The 16586-nt window shown below is 36.0% G+C and overlaps 1 protein-coding gene across 1 annotated transcript in view; it reads left to right on the top strand.

The window, feature by feature from the left end:
- The window catches only part of LOC131682362 (tribbles homolog 2-like), a 150476-nt gene that overhangs the window by 120433 nt on the left and 13457 nt on the right, over nucleotides 1-16586 (top strand). The window contains exon 5 of the mRNA XM_058963782.1: nucleotides 15380-15571. Within this exon, the coding sequence (XP_058819765.1) occupies nucleotides 15380-15571 (192 nt within the window). The remainder of the gene's footprint in view (nucleotides 1-15379; nucleotides 15572-16586) is intronic.

The following is a 16586-nucleotide window of genomic DNA, read 5'->3' as shown; positions in this document are numbered from 1 at the left end:
TAGTTGTGTTGGGAGCGTGGGGTAAAACGGATATTTGCTAACAAATAATGTTAAATCGTATTCGCTCAATTATGATCACTCAATGTAAAACATAAATAGTACACAGAAGCACTTGTTGAATAAAAATGTGATGCAATCTTCAGGTTACGAGAGAGATTCATTGACCATATCACCCCGTGAGACAATTTTGTTATACACACGCAGATCCGTGAAGGCGTCGATACATTCACCTATCCTTTTGCATACCGGCAAAGGACAGGCCGAAAATCCCACAACGCAACGAAAGTTGCTTGGTAAATTTGCAATCTCTAGGTATCCAACCGAGCACAAGTAGCCCGTGACGGTTGAATAACAAGTGGATGAAATGCAATTTAGTAACATATTTCTGGGCCCAGCTCTGTAAAGGCGACCACACTGTAAAACGTGCAAATTTTTTTTGGAGTATCATTAATCACGACTACACATGGCTTGTAGACAAACTCGCCAACTGACGTCTGGTGGGCTTGCTGGTCCCTTTCGGAGGATTGAACGCCTGATTAACAGCCTTCGCTTTGACTTTAATTTGCTTCGCTACATTTACTAGTCGGCAGAAAGCTCATGCCATTAATCAATGCTGCAGACAGTCAATGCAAACAACTCAATCCTCTTTTAGGAACACGGTTAACTAAGTTATACTTTCGAACAACAAGACATAGTTCTGTTGGACAGTGTCCAACGCAACAATCCCAACTTCACAATAATTGTTCCAAGTATCTCACATCGTCACGTAGATACCATAGAATAGGCCTGTGTGGATTCAACGTCCATCGGAAAAATGATCACCAACGGAAAGGTGAGCCAAGAAAGCGAAGCAAAGCAAAAGCAGCTCGGAAAAATTTCGTCATCGGCCGCTTAAAGTATCTATGGCCCCGAGACATGATTTCACATTGAATCTTTTTTTTTTCAAGACCAAAGCGGCAAGCCTTGACAGTTGGCCAGTCCGCCAGCGGGTGCAGTGGGTTGGAGACATCCGGACGAACACTTTTGGATGTTGACGGACGGCTCTTGGTCAAGTGTGTGTGTGTCGTTACTCAGCTCTTGGCGGAGATGCGCGATGCGTAAGTTTGTTGACAAATGTAAAGTAAATCGTTTTGTTGTCTGCAGGTTGAGTTTATGAAGTTATCCTATATATCTATATCCAACTCGTTTTGTTTCCTTGAGATTGAAATCTGTTTGGTTTGAGTTGAAATAGTGAATATTCCGAATAAACTAATACGCAAATGCTACTACTGATAATAAATTTTATAATAATGTAATGATAAAGAAGCTTGGGTTACGTCTTCCAGACGCTGCTCTAACCAACGGTTTCAAATAGGTAGGGCGATACAGAACGAAAATAGTCTGATTATCATAATATAGAAAAATATATACAATACATTAAACGAAGCAAAAAATATATTTTTTGAAACTCCGTGTTGAGGCTACTATTTCGTGGAAAACCCAATTGCTTTCCACTATAACAGAAACAGCTATTCCGCATTCAACAAAACAACAAGAGTAAATTATTTTTATTGATCAAAGCGTATGGAAGGCATTTGTAGCCACACGTTATCTGTCAATGATTGCAACCATAGTGATTCAGTTCAGTTTTCATCGAAAACGAAAACAAACGAAGTAAAAGTGCGTACACTCGTAATATGCACTATGCTGGAAGCGAACGATAACGCGTTACGATCGGCGGTGGTGCTAAAGGAAAGTTGGTCAACGAACTTTCAAGTTGCGTGTGAGTAAAAATTTCTTTCGTGAATTCCCCACCTTGTTTGCCTGTTGCCCCAGCAACCTAATTTACACAATCCGCTATACCATCAGCGTTTTCCTGATTCAATCATTGCTTGTGTACCGTGTACACTCGCTTCTCAGTACACTGGCGTCGGAAAGTGGTGCGACCTATCTTACGTCACATCACGGCAACTGTCAGTCATCGGTAGTGAGCAGACAACTCCAACAATAACCGACAGAAATAATGACGCACCCCGAAATCGACCAGAGCAAAGCTGCCCAAAATCACAAGACAGTTTCATCCTTTATGGGAGTTTCTATCTGTATGGTACTGACTAGCGATTATGGGCTGCCTACTCTTGGAGAGCTTTACGTATACATGCAGTCAACGATCACACACTTGATTGCACCACAAAATATTACTCGTCGCGTGAGGGTGCGTTGACTCCTGTTTTTTCATCGACAGCGGCGATTGGATAAGACGCGAATATTTCGACTGTTTCGCGATTAAAAAAATTTCACCACCCTTTCTCCGGTAAAAGCGTGACGCTTTCGTGTTGGTCAAGCTCCGGTCTAAGTTAGTTGTTAGTGGATTTGTGTGGTAGCTATACTGTTATTTTGCGAAAGCACTACCACGGTCGCGGATGAATCTTTGCTTTTCGCTGTTTGATTCCACATTCGCCTAAAATAGGCAGTGAACGGATGTCAATGAACGGATTGAATGGATGGATGTTTGAGATTTGTAACTTAGTACTAAAGCCGCTACTACACTATTTGTCAGTTGTCAGTGAAATCGGTCCATTCGTATAAAAATGCGCTGCACATAGAATCAGAACAAAAAAAGGGTTACCTTACAGTAATGTCTTTTAAAAACGCATAATATTCTTAGTTTCGGCATATTAGGACTCAAATCGAAGCTTCGTGTTCCAGATTCATTTAATGTATCAGAGATCCATAAAGGTATATTGATAGAACACTACATTAGAAAATTAATATGAATCCGAATCTATCTGCCAGGAATCATTTCTTGAATTTTCGAAATCGAATTTGAGAATATAGGGAATTAATGAGTTCAGTTTTACTAAATTGGTTGTTTGGGTGGACACTTGAGGATTGTGGATCACAAAGGGATAGATTCAGATCCAAAAAGGAACTTGTATCAAGTTTCACGTGGCTTGTCTTATATCCAATGATGTTGATTAATGATTAGAAGCTCCTAGTTTCTTTGCCTGATTTTTTGTGAAGCATTGGATACGACAAATATGTAATCTTTTTTTCTTTTTGTGAAATTACAGTGTACTCTGAACCTTTCTTCAGTATCATATCTTTGTGTGTGTTTTTCAGCAGATTTAACATCCTATCAGTCCGCTTTAAACTTTCGTTCATAACTGATATATACCAGCCCAAAAGTTTAGAATTGCTTCAGTAAGTATTGCAAAACCCGTATTGAATATTGCAACCCCCTCATAAATATTTAACCTAGTGATAGATGCATAACCTGTTTGGAAGGGACTAAAGTAAGTTTATGTTATCTTAACAAGTAGTTTTTAACAAAAGTTTCTTGTTTCAATTGTCAGGCTATGTCTCCAGTTTTGCAAGAGGGTTGATAATGCTAGGAAAAAAATTAAATCATGTTTATTTAATAAATACATTAAATATACTTAGCTGAGGTTGATTTTCTTTATTCGTTTAAGGTTCAAGTTACCTTTTTTGAGCATGTGTTAGTTTTGAACGCTGGGTAGGAAAAATTGTGTTCAGCTTTGCCACCGGATTATACATTTAAACCTTTTCAAAACGCTAAAAGAAGAATATCAGCCGATTTATCAGATCACAACGATTCAAATCATACAAAATAGCTGCTGGAAAAACTATCGGTTTCGCTAAATGGTGCTTTTGAAAAAGTGGCTGTGATTTTTTGTCACACTACCACACCGTGCTGGGGTACGCAACACAACAGCGCAATGAAAAAACCACAGCCACATTTTCAAAAGCACCATTCAGCTAAGCCGATGGCTTTTCCGGCAGGTATTTTGCATGAATTGAATCGTGATGATCTAATAAATCGACTGATATTCTTCTTTTAGAGTTTTGAAAAGGTTTAAATGGATAATCTGGTGGCAAAGCTGAGCACAATTTTTCTTACGCACACTACCAAGCCTTGAGGTAACTTGAGCCTTAAAAAAATGTAATATTTATATTTCAATAACACACTAGTACATGCAAAATTACAAACGCGCTAACACACGCTCCATGGCCCACTCGATAAAGAATCTGCATACAATAACACACAAGAGCTCGAGTCCTTCGCGGTAATACAAGCCGGTCGATAATGCGATCATTCACGCATACGATATCGCAATCACAAAAACGCCCCGGTGATTAAGTCAACTTGTTAACCAGAGATTCTAGTGAGATAGGCGAAATTCACTTTCTTCCTTCAGCCGCGCCATACATTCAAATCAATCGTATAATCTTGATTATCCCCGCACACTTAAACCCACGATTCCGCAAACATAAAATCGCTCATGTTCGTAAATCGCTACTCTTGGTCCTAGCTGCCTAGATCCATGCTTTCAGCTGGACCATTCTCAAAAAAGAAAAAAAAACAAGCACTATTTGTATGGGGCAACGAATTTATACACGCGAAATTACACAAAGGCCGTTCACGCCAAAATCCGACAACAGTTTTAGGATTTTTATTTAGCCAAACTACCACTAAATACAAATAATACAATTACGTAAATCGTAAATGTTGTTTTGATATGAGCTTTTAGTTTTCAAGATGGCGTCGTCTGCATTAGCGCGTAGAAAAGTTATCTTGCGCTAATATACAGAAAATCACAATTTAAAAATTAAACATATTACATCAAAAAGTACAAGTTCTGGACCTAATTTTACAATGCACCTAGTCAAAAATGTGCTCCTGAATAACAAAAACGCGAATACAAAACAAAATTTCTTGAATAGTATTTTGTATGGCAAGTTGTGGATTGAAATATCATTCGTAACAACAGGTATCTAAACTGTGAGCTTTATAGGTACGAGTATCTCAAAAACGATTATTACATTTTGTGAGAAACCATGCAAATAAAACGTTGTTCTTGCCAAATTTACTCAGTTGACATTATGCTAAGGACACGATTGCATGGTAGGAACAAAATCACATCGTTTATGTTCGTTAGGATTGTAATCCAGCTAATAGCCCTAACCTACGACCTATCTAAACATAATGGTCGATTGTGAAGGGAATCCTTAAGATGAGGGGAAACATCATCGAACCCAGAATTTGTTCCAAGCGGCTCAGTGCCTCGAAGAAAGTTAGAAAGGACACTACAAAGACTATGGAATGGAAGGTATCAAAGGAAAAATGCGTTCAACAGCTTATAAAACCGTATTAATATAAAGCAAAAGTTTTGATATGTATCAGAATTATATACGATATGACATTTACAAATTTTATTAAGAACTTGCAGTTATTATTTTGTAGCATTTTTGTATGTCTGGATTTTGATGTGAACCGCTCTTACACGTGTTAGCGCACGCGGCATACAAGGTGTTTGGTTCGTGGTTAAAAATCTCTCAAGGAGTGTTAGAGGATCATATTTGGGGAAAAATCGTTCTATCAAATCACAACCGTTACAGAGTTATTGTACTTTTTCTCTATTTAACCTGTTTGTCTTTAAATACCTTTGACTCAAAAAGTACACCTTGTATTTTAAATCTCTTCCATTAGAAAGGTGAGAAAATTTTCTACAAAATAAAGCTCTTACATCTTTCAGTTAATGGAGTTAAGTAACATTTAAGTGGTGAAGTAGTCAAAAGTTTGTGTTTGTTGAGGTTTTTGTAAGTTTTATCAAAAGAAAGAATAATGAACATAACAATACCTGTTATGCAATGGTCGAGTTTCAAAACGATCCATAATTTATTCTTCAACATGATATTCATATCTCTTCTCCTTTCGTTGAAATTCATTATTAAACTTTTTTTTTGTAGGCGACTTGTAAGTGCTTAAAAGACTCGAGCCTAAAAAATATGCTATATATCCTTATTACCAAGATCTCATTAAAAAACTGAGGAAACTGAAATTTCCTACCAAATTACGTACAAATACCTTTTAGTTAAATGTACTAAGTGACGTTTTCCCAGTAAAGTAGTTTGGAATTAATGTTATAGAGAGTTTTGTATTTTGGCTAATTACTAATTAACAATCTATCATTGCGATTGTTCATTTGACGCCTCTTAAAATTCTTTACAATTTGTTTTTAACACTTTGTCTCTATCTCTTTTTATTTCTCTGGAATTTAATAGTAGATATAACATGACGTCGCACAGTGGGACGAATGCAAAAAAAGCCGGACATTGATATTTGAGACGAAACTATTAGTTATAGCACTTCAAAGTCTTCGGAAAGGTTTCTTTATTTTTTAACCCTTTAATAACTTTCTCATTTATTATTTAAATGTAAAGGTGTCTGTGAAAAGTTTGTAGAGGAACTTTTTTAGAGAAAATTTGTTGAAGATACAAAATGTCTATCTCTTAAGAGAAAAAATTTGTAAAGCGAACATACCCCCTTACAGTTTTTTGCAACAATTTTTTTATTTGATTTTTGGCATTGTTCTGATGGTTGGAAAAGTTGTAGGTGCTTTAAAAATACATTTTTCGGCGGAACACACTAACTCGCTGTTTCTTCGTTTTTCGGATTTATGGCTGCTTTTTTAATTTTTTACTCTACCTTTAAGGGGTTACAGTTTGCAGCATAGTAGGTAGTAGCAGCTAAAGTTATTATATTTTTGTTCAGCAATATATGTCCTATCGATACATATATAATTCATAGGGCAATCTAAAGGGATACCTAGAACAACTATGAATAAAGTAGCTTAACTTTTTGCGTTATAGTGTGTTCCACATTTATACGGTTACCCTATTTTTTCTATTCAAACAAATTGGCTCAAATTTTCAGGGATTGTTTTAAAGCTTAATCATCGATCTTTCTCGAAATTTGGAAACCCTGATACGTTTCGTTCGTTTGTTTTAGCATCTTAAGTGAAAAAAGTGGTGTCCCATATTAGAGGAGCAAATACAGCTAAGTTGGTAAATCACCGCAGCTCACCTGGATTCGATTCCCGAGCAAATACTCATGGGTTCAAACACCACACAGCCCCTTGAAAAGACCTTAAACATGGTCCGTGCCAAAATTCCCAACCATCAAGGTACCATAAATTGGTCTCAATTACCCATAAAAACACCAACATATGGTGTTTTATATGGAACCTACCGGACCATGGTAATGGTGTTTTCATGGGTTGAACCCATTTCAAACACCCATGTCAAGTCCTATGAGCATGGGGGTATTATGGACTTTCCGTTTGCTCGGGTTCCCAACTCCGCAGGGTTAAAGATTTTTTCAAAGAGATTTTTCTAACCTGAAAAATTTTCTTGATAAATGAAAGCAATCAAATCATTCTAGGACAAGCTCAGAGCAAGAAATATAGAAAATTTTGATGATTACATGCCGAATCGAATAAAACTTGTATTCAAAAATGATGGGAGTTCGATTGACTACTAAATGGAGTGTAGATTATAACTTGATCATTACTGAAGAGGTGGTTAAGGGTTTCAGCGTGAAAAAAACACTTTTTTGTGATTTTTTTAGAACTTTGCGTGAAGCGAATTGATCAAAAGTTTTGTATATTATAGTATAACCTTCCTATAACATGTTGTAATTTTTCTATGCAAAAATATCGACAAACGACTCGGTGACGAAGTTTTTGTTCAACGTCTCTGGAAAAACATGATTTGCGGTGTTACCTGCCATTCCAAAACTACTTAACTGATTTCTTTCAACCTTTGCATACACATTCTTTGTAAAAAATACCTAGCCCCTACGTTGAGTTTTTGAGATAAATTTTCAATGATGGGTATTTTTTATTCATCTTCTATATAAATAAAAGTCAATGTTTGTATGTATATGATTTATGGACTCCCAAACGGCTTAACCGATTGCTATAAAAATTTACAAATAGTAGACATTTGTTATGGAGCGTGTTTGTCTGCTATTGATTGGAGATTATCTGCCCGCCAGATGGCGTTTCGGAACAAATTGTGTTTTACTCCTATTTCATTGAAAGTCGCAGCAACGTGCGATGGGTATTATCTAGTCCTTTATAAGAAATGTACAATCGTGTTTTCTTAGTGAACGTATAAATGTGGACACCTTTTTTTCACTTAAACTGTCAACAAAAGAACGAAACGCACCAGTTTCCAAATTTCGAGAAACATCGTTGATTAAGCTTAAAAACTAACCCTAGAAATTTGTTCTAGTTTGCTTAATAGAAAATAAGTTATGTTGAAAAAATAGGGTGAACGTATAAATGTGAGACACACTGTAATGCAAAAAGTTAAGGTACTAAGTTTTTGTAAGTTTCCCTTTAGATCGCCCTTTAAATTATATATGTATCGATAGGGCATATATTGCTGAGCAAAAATATAATAAGTTTCTACTGCTACTCTGCAAAGGTAGAGTAAAAAAATGAACAAAACAGCCATAAATCCGTAAAACGTGCAGATAGCGAGTATGAATGTTTCGCAAAAAAATGTATTTTAAAGCATATAAAACTTTTCTAAACATTAGAAAAATGCCGAAAATGAAATTAAAAAGTTATAACAAAAAACTGTTTTTAAGGGGGTATGTCGACATGTTCATGTGTTTCGCTTTATAACTTTTTTCTCTTAAGAAATAGATAGTTTGTGTCTTCAACAAATGTTCTCTAAAAAGTTCCTCTACAAACTTTTCATAGACACCTTTCCATATAAATAGTAAATGAATAAGTTATTTTTTCATATTAGTATGTACCCCCTTAATTCAAAATTTTCTTCCATTATATTAAAGGGCTCGAAAAATAAAGAAATCTTTCCGAAGACATTGAAGTGCTATAATTAATAGTTTCGTCACAACTATCAATATCCGGCTTTTTTGATTTTGTCACACTGTGCGTCGCTACAAATGCAGTGGGTTCAAATTCCAATTATGTGATTAAAATAATTTTGCGTCGAAACGAAAAGATATACTGATACGAACTCAAATCAGAAATTGCAGAACTTGGTAAGATGCATCATTTCGATAATAATATAGGGGATAAGTACTTCTACAAGAGTACTAAATTCACTTAACTGTAAACTATTAGTATGGGGAACTAGGCCAATTCAGACCTAGTAAGGGTTTATGAACTATAGAACTGAAACGTGTCAACCAAATCAAAAATAAATATTTTTTTTTAGCCTGATTAATTGCGCAAATTTTTTTCTAAGACGACTTTTTCCGATCTTTAACCGTATTGTGTATATATGGTTCTGCGCAAAAGTACATGAAAGGTCCGAATTACCCCAACCCTGTTCCAATTCAGACCTTCACTTCTTTTCGATTTCTTGCAATAGAAATGATATCGTATTTTGGCCTAAGTAATAGTAGATAGTCTCGCCTAAAATAGGATATAAATAAAAGATATTATCCGGCAGATCCAAAATCACAATAATGCACTTGATGTAATAATTTGCTGTTGCCAACAACAACACATTTTTCAAAAACAAGCGCTCCGAAGCAACATTCGCTCCTAGCGCACGCACACGAAAACTGAAAACCGCAATATTTTGTGAAACAGAACAGAGCTACATGACAGCCATGAAAATGATATATACGCTTTTCATAATATTACCATAGCTGAGCAACAACTGGGAGTCCGTATTGGTCAGCGGTCTGAATTCCCCCGCTTCCCTCTACATTTTTCTATGTACAATTTTCTTAGCTTTCCAGTGGAAAGAAAAAAAGATACGATAAGTGGTATACTTTTTTATAGCTAGTATAAGAGAAACTAAGATAGAAATATCCAAGTTCCATAACCCGAACACGTAGAAACAAGAAGAGATAAGTACATGACGCCAAAGAACAAATTATGCAGCTTTTTCATACAAATAATGCGAAGTATTAAAATAATGATGCTAACAATTTAAGTTTTTGAGAAATGGACGAAAACTCGGTGAGAAAAACTCTAACTTTAAAATACTTTACTTCCAAAATGTTGCTCAATAACTGAAAGATATGAGGACATCATTTAATATGAAATTTTCTCACCTTTCTAACGAAATTAATAGTGTTAAAATACAAAGTGTACTTTTTGTGTTAGAATCATTTAAAGACAAACAACTCAATTTCAGGAAAAGCATAATAACTCTGTAACGGCTGCGATTTGATGGGATGTGTAGAACAATTTTTCTCCCTAACATGAACCTCTATCACCCCTCGTGTTGCAAAAGTTTATCCGTTCATGGTCCCAGACTGCTGATCATACTAGTTTATTGAAAAAAAACTGAGCTCAATATTCTGCCTTCGTTTTCAATGTAAACTTGTGTGCTGAATCCGATATTGAAATCCAGATTTTAGAGGCTATGTCCCAATACATACTGAGTTAGTATTTGGCAATTTCGATAAATGCTAGCATATGAGTGTCAAAATTCGTAGAATTATCTTAGAAGACTGCTTCTTATTATGGTGGCTCTATCTATTGACCGGACCCATCAACGCAAAAAATACTCATGAATTTTGGTCATATAGGGCAGCTGACCCAATAGTTGCGATAGCAGGTATAGTTGTGATAGTGATGAAAATTGGTTGTTTTTGATCCTTTAAATAACGTCAACGGAAAAATATCAGTTTAAAAATTTCATATTTCTAATATTACTTAGAATACTACAAGAATTTGTGCTGTAATAGTATCAAATATCTGCATAAAATGCTTTTTCTTTGCGGACTACATAACGACGGCAGCGCGCTATCCATTTCGCTAGCAGGAGTAGTTTTTTTTCTATGCCTATAACTAAGTGAAAACTAAGCCGATCGTGTATATTTTTACATATACTTTCTACTAAGAAGTTAAACCGTACTTTCCAATATCAAACAGTATTGTTTTGACTATTTTTCGCGTAAAAACGTATATTACAACTATTGGGCCAGGGTAACCTAACATGTCGGTATAGTTGTAATAGTAGAGCCAGTTGTTTTTCTAAGTCCATAACTAAGTGAAAACATAACGCACCATGCGTATTTTTACATATGCATTCTAATACTAAGTTAAACTGTACTTTTCAATATCAAAAGGTATAGTTTAGACTATTTTTTCGCATAAAACGTGTATTACAACTATTGGGCCAATACGGTCATGTCGGTATAGTTGTAATAGTAATAGCTTTATTTTTCTGACTGCAAAGCTAAGTAAAAACAAAACGCAACATGAATATTTATACATATGCATAAAATAAGTTAAACTGCAGTTTCCAGTATCAAAAAAATAGCTTTGGCTATTTGTTCTCATAAAAACGTATAGCACGACTATTGGGTCAAACCAGCCTGCCATGTTGGTATAGTTGTGTTATTTGTTGCATTAGTTGTACTACCATTTCCGTTCATCCCAAACTGGTGCGGATAGATGTTTTCTTTTTTGTTTCCACTGCTACTCTTATTCTGGTTCACTTTTTAATCGCCTTCTCTCTCAGTCCAGCCACCACTGATATGAGAGTTGTGTTTCTTTCTATTACTCTACATACATAGTTTGGGAATATGTAACATCTTTTTACCATTCAATAGATTGGGGTCATTTTAACGAGGTTGACAACTTCAAAGTGACAATAAATTACGAAAATTTCGTTCAATGGAAAAATAGAAATAGGTACACAAGTAGCCAGTTGTTAAATTGATTATTCGTAATTGTCCTCGTTTATTATTTATTCTCTTTATGATTTTTAACCAACAGCACAAAAACGCCTTTAACCTTTAAAAACCAAAAATCTAATTTGTTACAATTGTTTCAGAAATCTGTTATTCATCGTTACGGAACCATATGATACTTTGACATCCAAACGGCAACCCACGGCCCCACGAAAACCTGTTCAGGAATGTCCGTTTCGGGGTCAAATCATGAATTTTGATACCCATATTGCCAGTATCCCATTGAAATTTTTCAAATGGTATTCCAATACCGGATCATTCCTCCGAAACATCCGAAATCCCGACAACCAGATGAATTCATCCGGTTCATTTTCAGAGTCTAAAAGATGGGTTCCTGAATCCAAAACAGCTAGAAGAGTCAAAATGGGTTAGAAAATGCCGCAGTTATGAGCAGTTCAGTTTTTGGGTATCCTGGTGCCGTTGTCGGCCTGTTACGGTGTAAAAAAATCTAAAAGCCCTGCTCAGGGCCCCGTTTTCCACATCATCAAATTCTATTCCCTAAAACGCTAAGCTTAGGGATGTTTTCAAGTGTCACTAAATACCAATCCCCAGCTTGGAGAAGAACACTGGAATTTCATGGATTGAAATATGAAAAGATACCCGGGTATCCTGTCGAACACATTACTGTAAAACCAAAAAACTGAAAATACATTAATAATTGTTTATACTATTTATACTATATCGATTTTGTTGGCTATTTTCGGCAAATTTGAGACTAAGAGAAACGAAAGCAATGAAATTGAAAGACGGATAGGTATTCTAGAGCGAATCAGTTATAAACTTAGAACGGAAAACTAGAACTAGGCAGGCTCATATGGGCAGTTTCTCTTAGTGTCAAATTTGCCGAAAATAGCCAACAAAATCGATACAGTAGAACCTTGCGGCAATTAAAACATAGTAACACTATTTATACTATTATACTATTAGAATTCGATAATGTTTAATATTCGTTCAAATGGTACGAAATAACCCATGTGGATGAGCGAAAACATATATTACAACTATAGGAACATAGACTTCCAACTATAGGAACACTATCACAACTATTGGGTCTTACACAGCGTTTCCTGTTTTTTAAACATTTTGCAAAAAGTAGAGGTTTAACTTACATGTATGGATTTTTTTAGCTGTAGAATTGAAAAATCTTTCAAATAAATTCAAATACATACCATATATAAGTAAATTTGAGTTAGTTTACTTTTAAAATTGCTTAGGCGTTGGCATAGTTCATCCACTATTGGGTCATCTCCCCTAATAGCAACAAAATGAACATGAAGCTATCGAATTTTCGTACAAAAATATTGAACTTTATTTTGCACCTAAATGTGCAATATAGTTAAAATCTCGAGATCGTCCTAGTAGAAGTGTTGCCCATAATTTGAACTAAATTGGGCATGTCTGGCTATCGGACCAACCTGTCTGAAGCTTACTACAGATTGCTGATAGATGTTTCCATCGATTCAACTTCGTAAGTAGATTAATAAAATTTTAACGATGTGATATCTGAGCTTTCTTGTGGTTGGTAAAATTTAGTTCCAAATTTCACCAGATAGAATACGTCGGCGTCCCAAGGGTTGCTGGTTCGAATCCTGCCTCTGGGGTGATTTTTTCACATAATTGCTTTTGATTAACTCACCAATGCGTTCTGTTTTCCCCATTGGATAGCACCAAAAAAATCTTTCAATTTCTCACAGCCAACTTTATAAATTGTTAAAATTCCTTAATAAATTTGTCCGATCTGATTCGAATTTTGAGTAGATATTCCTAGTGGAACAAAAAATCGACTCAGGAATTGACTAACGGTGATATTTTTTCTTACCATTCTAGTGTACACCGCTATAACCATCCTATCACAGAAAAAAATATTTTGTTATTTTCAATTTATTTTCATGCACATATTTGGAGCATAAAGATAAATGTAAAATTAAGTTCCACCACAAATATACATAACTTGTTGTGCTTTCTTCAAGGAATTTGATTAGAATTTTTCACGTTGATTGAAAATTACAGTTTCATTAAACGGGATACCAATGTCTTTTAATGTATTTTTAAGCCAATATTGCTGTAAAATAAATGACATGTAATATTACACGAACGAAAGTGTAGAATCATATGCTTTTAGATGCTCCCATTGAGTGTATTGAATTCAATTTAATTTTCAATCAAATTTTTGATTCAAGCTTTACATTCGTATCGATTTACATGTCGTTTAAATTTCATTGTTTTTTTGGTGTGTAGTACACATATAAACCATTCTAGTACTCATATTCATGGTGTTCAACAATACAAATGCAGTAAAATTAAAAGAGAAATGCGGGTATTGCGTCAAACGATCTATTATACAATTATCAATATGAAATATGGCGATGCTTATTTTTTTAACAAATCAATAAAAGCTTGGTAAAAATACTTTTAACTAATTTTTTTCTCAAAGGTTCTTTAATTCTGGGATTTTTATGTACTACTTTAGCACATACAAGTCCCAGAATTAAGTATCTCACTCTTCTCATAGATATAAAAGGTATGGCGTTTTTAAATAAACAATTCTAATACAGCAAAAGTACAATAGCTTACATTTACGGTTGAGATTTTATCATTTGAATAGGAAAATGATAAACCATATAACCTGCATAAATAAGAATTATGTTCAATCCTTATTCGACATCGTTTCATCAGTATCGTGGCAGACCGACTTCTCCGTCACATAGACACTAAAATTCGTCTAAAAACTCATTATGTTTCTCATAACCATGCGTACATGCGGGATGTTCGGTTGGAAAAACAAGTAGTTTTTTTCATTTTTAAATTTAACGTTTATCTGGCGGCAAAGTAAGTCAGCCACGATACTGATGAAACGAAGTGGAAACTCAAATTCCCCGATTTTCTAAGGTTAGGTACAAATTGATGTATGTTGTATGTTCTTTTTAGAGAGGAATATTGCAATTCCAATCATTATCTGTCATCTTGGAACATAAGATAAATGTAGGCTTTTCTTTTTTGCAAATCAAAATAAACCAGCGGTCAACGAACGGAATGCGAAAGTGGCGAATCAGACACAAAACAACTCACTAAACAGAAAAGAGAGGGATGAAGCAGATAGAGAAAAGCAAACCACGCCATAGTTGTTTCACCCTTTTCTCTTTGCTAGTTGCTTCACTAACAGCGGATGACAATAGACCAGTAGTGAAGTAAAAGTACCACCTTCAGAGAAATTATGCAATTTGTTTTTTTTTATTGCTGTGTATATTTTACTTAATAACTTTTTCTTTTCATCCATATTTTCGACTCAATGCAGCGTTTGGTGAAAGAGCCAAGTAAGAGCACGGTAAATGTGAGCCTCTTTCGCTACTAACGGCTTCGTCGGTGGCGATTCGTTTAAAAAAAGTTTGGTTTGGTAACCTCTCGATCTTTCATTTTTCTAAGGGTGTCTTAACTGTACATTGATACTACTTTCATCGATGGTTCGCGATAGACTTTTACGCGAATGCCTGTCTTACCGTGGCGAAATGGGGATAGTTATGAGTAGCAATCGTCTTTTTTGATGGAAAGTGTTATGACGGCGTTAAAATTGTGATATGATACAACGCACTTTAGTTCAGGCCTGAAACAGCCCGACATATGCTCATTAGTTTCGTCACATAACCTTATTGTAACATAGCTTTTGAGATGGGTAGGGCGAAATTATTGCTTTCAAATTTTTTAAACACTGCTACCATTAGCGGTACCATGACGAACGGAAAGAAATCTTAAGTGTCCACAGCACCTTACCCGTGTGTGTTCTTTTTGTCTAATTAAATACATCATTAATAATCACACTTTCCATCGCTTTTCCTCCTTTTGCAGAACACACCTGAAGCTGGAATCGCTGGAGGACGCCGTCGTGCTGGATGATCCAGCGGAGGACCTGCTGCAGGACAAGCGGGGCTGTCCCGCCTACGTGTCGCCGGAAATACTGAAAGCGAACACCACCTACTCTGGGAAGGCGGCCGACATGTGGTCCCTCGGAGTGATCCTATACACAATGCTCGTCGGAAGGTAGGTGGAAATGGTTCAATTATCTGCAAGCCCCTTGGCCCGTTGTTGGATGGATAGAGTGTACTGATGATCAATCGGAATTATTTTCTCTTCCCTTGTTATCTGAAAATCAAAGGAAAACAAAATAAACCCAAAACAACTGCCATCGGAAGTCTGCTGTAAAATTTACGCTCTGCGTTTCCTTTTTGTTGATTGATCCTTTTCGGCTACCTATTAGTGGCATTATCCTGTGTAGGTGCAGTTTATTAATTACCACTTCTTTGCAATAACACAGTAAAAAACTGTGGCGTTCAAAATTCCAAAATTCAACCTTTCATTTGTGCAACCAACCTGCCGCTGGTTTCTGCTTAAAATGGTGAAAGTACAATAAACTTCGGAACTTGGATCGTGTCTAGACTCGTCGAATCACGGTCGACCAGAAGTACGTCCAACGGCTTGTTTGGTCGTTAGCATTTTATGGGTCACGTTTACCGTAAATTTCTTCAAGCACAGTACGAAACGGTTTTGCGATTCTTGGCAATGCGGTCATCACACCGGCCAGGTTCGAACATGAATGCACAGGACCACCACCGTTTGAGGGTACCGTAATTCGTTTGATACTCCCAGTTTCTTTGCCTGTAGAAAAGGTGATGACGATATCTTTCGCGCTTCGGACGCACGCCATGGCTGAATGGATGAGGTCAGTTCTTCATCGTGATTCATCATTTTTGCGAAAGACGATTTGAGTGGTATGCCGCCCGATTCTGAGTTTCTCCGAAATTCTAAGTTAAAAGAAAAATGATAATATAATTCTCAACCCATGCTTGCAGTGCACTCTCTCGGCGGTGCATTTTTGCTAAACTGACTCATTCTGGAGTTATGCTCACCTCGCATAAATGGAGGAATGCGGAAATTCCGGAAATACCTTCAGTCGATGTTAAAATTACTAGAATTCTTGATATCTCTCTGATTCGATTCGACGCGCGGCTGAATTTTTTGAATGGGTGCAGTGATGAGGCTAATCACGATAGAAGAA

Source organism: Topomyia yanbarensis, chromosome 2, assembly GCF_030247195.1.
Source record: "Topomyia yanbarensis strain Yona2022 chromosome 2, ASM3024719v1, whole genome shotgun sequence".
NCBI lineage: Eukaryota > Metazoa > Arthropoda > Insecta > Diptera > Culicidae > Topomyia > Topomyia yanbarensis.
The sequence above is the reverse complement of the archived record's forward strand: the minus strand, read 5'-3'. Positions and strand labels throughout refer to the sequence as shown.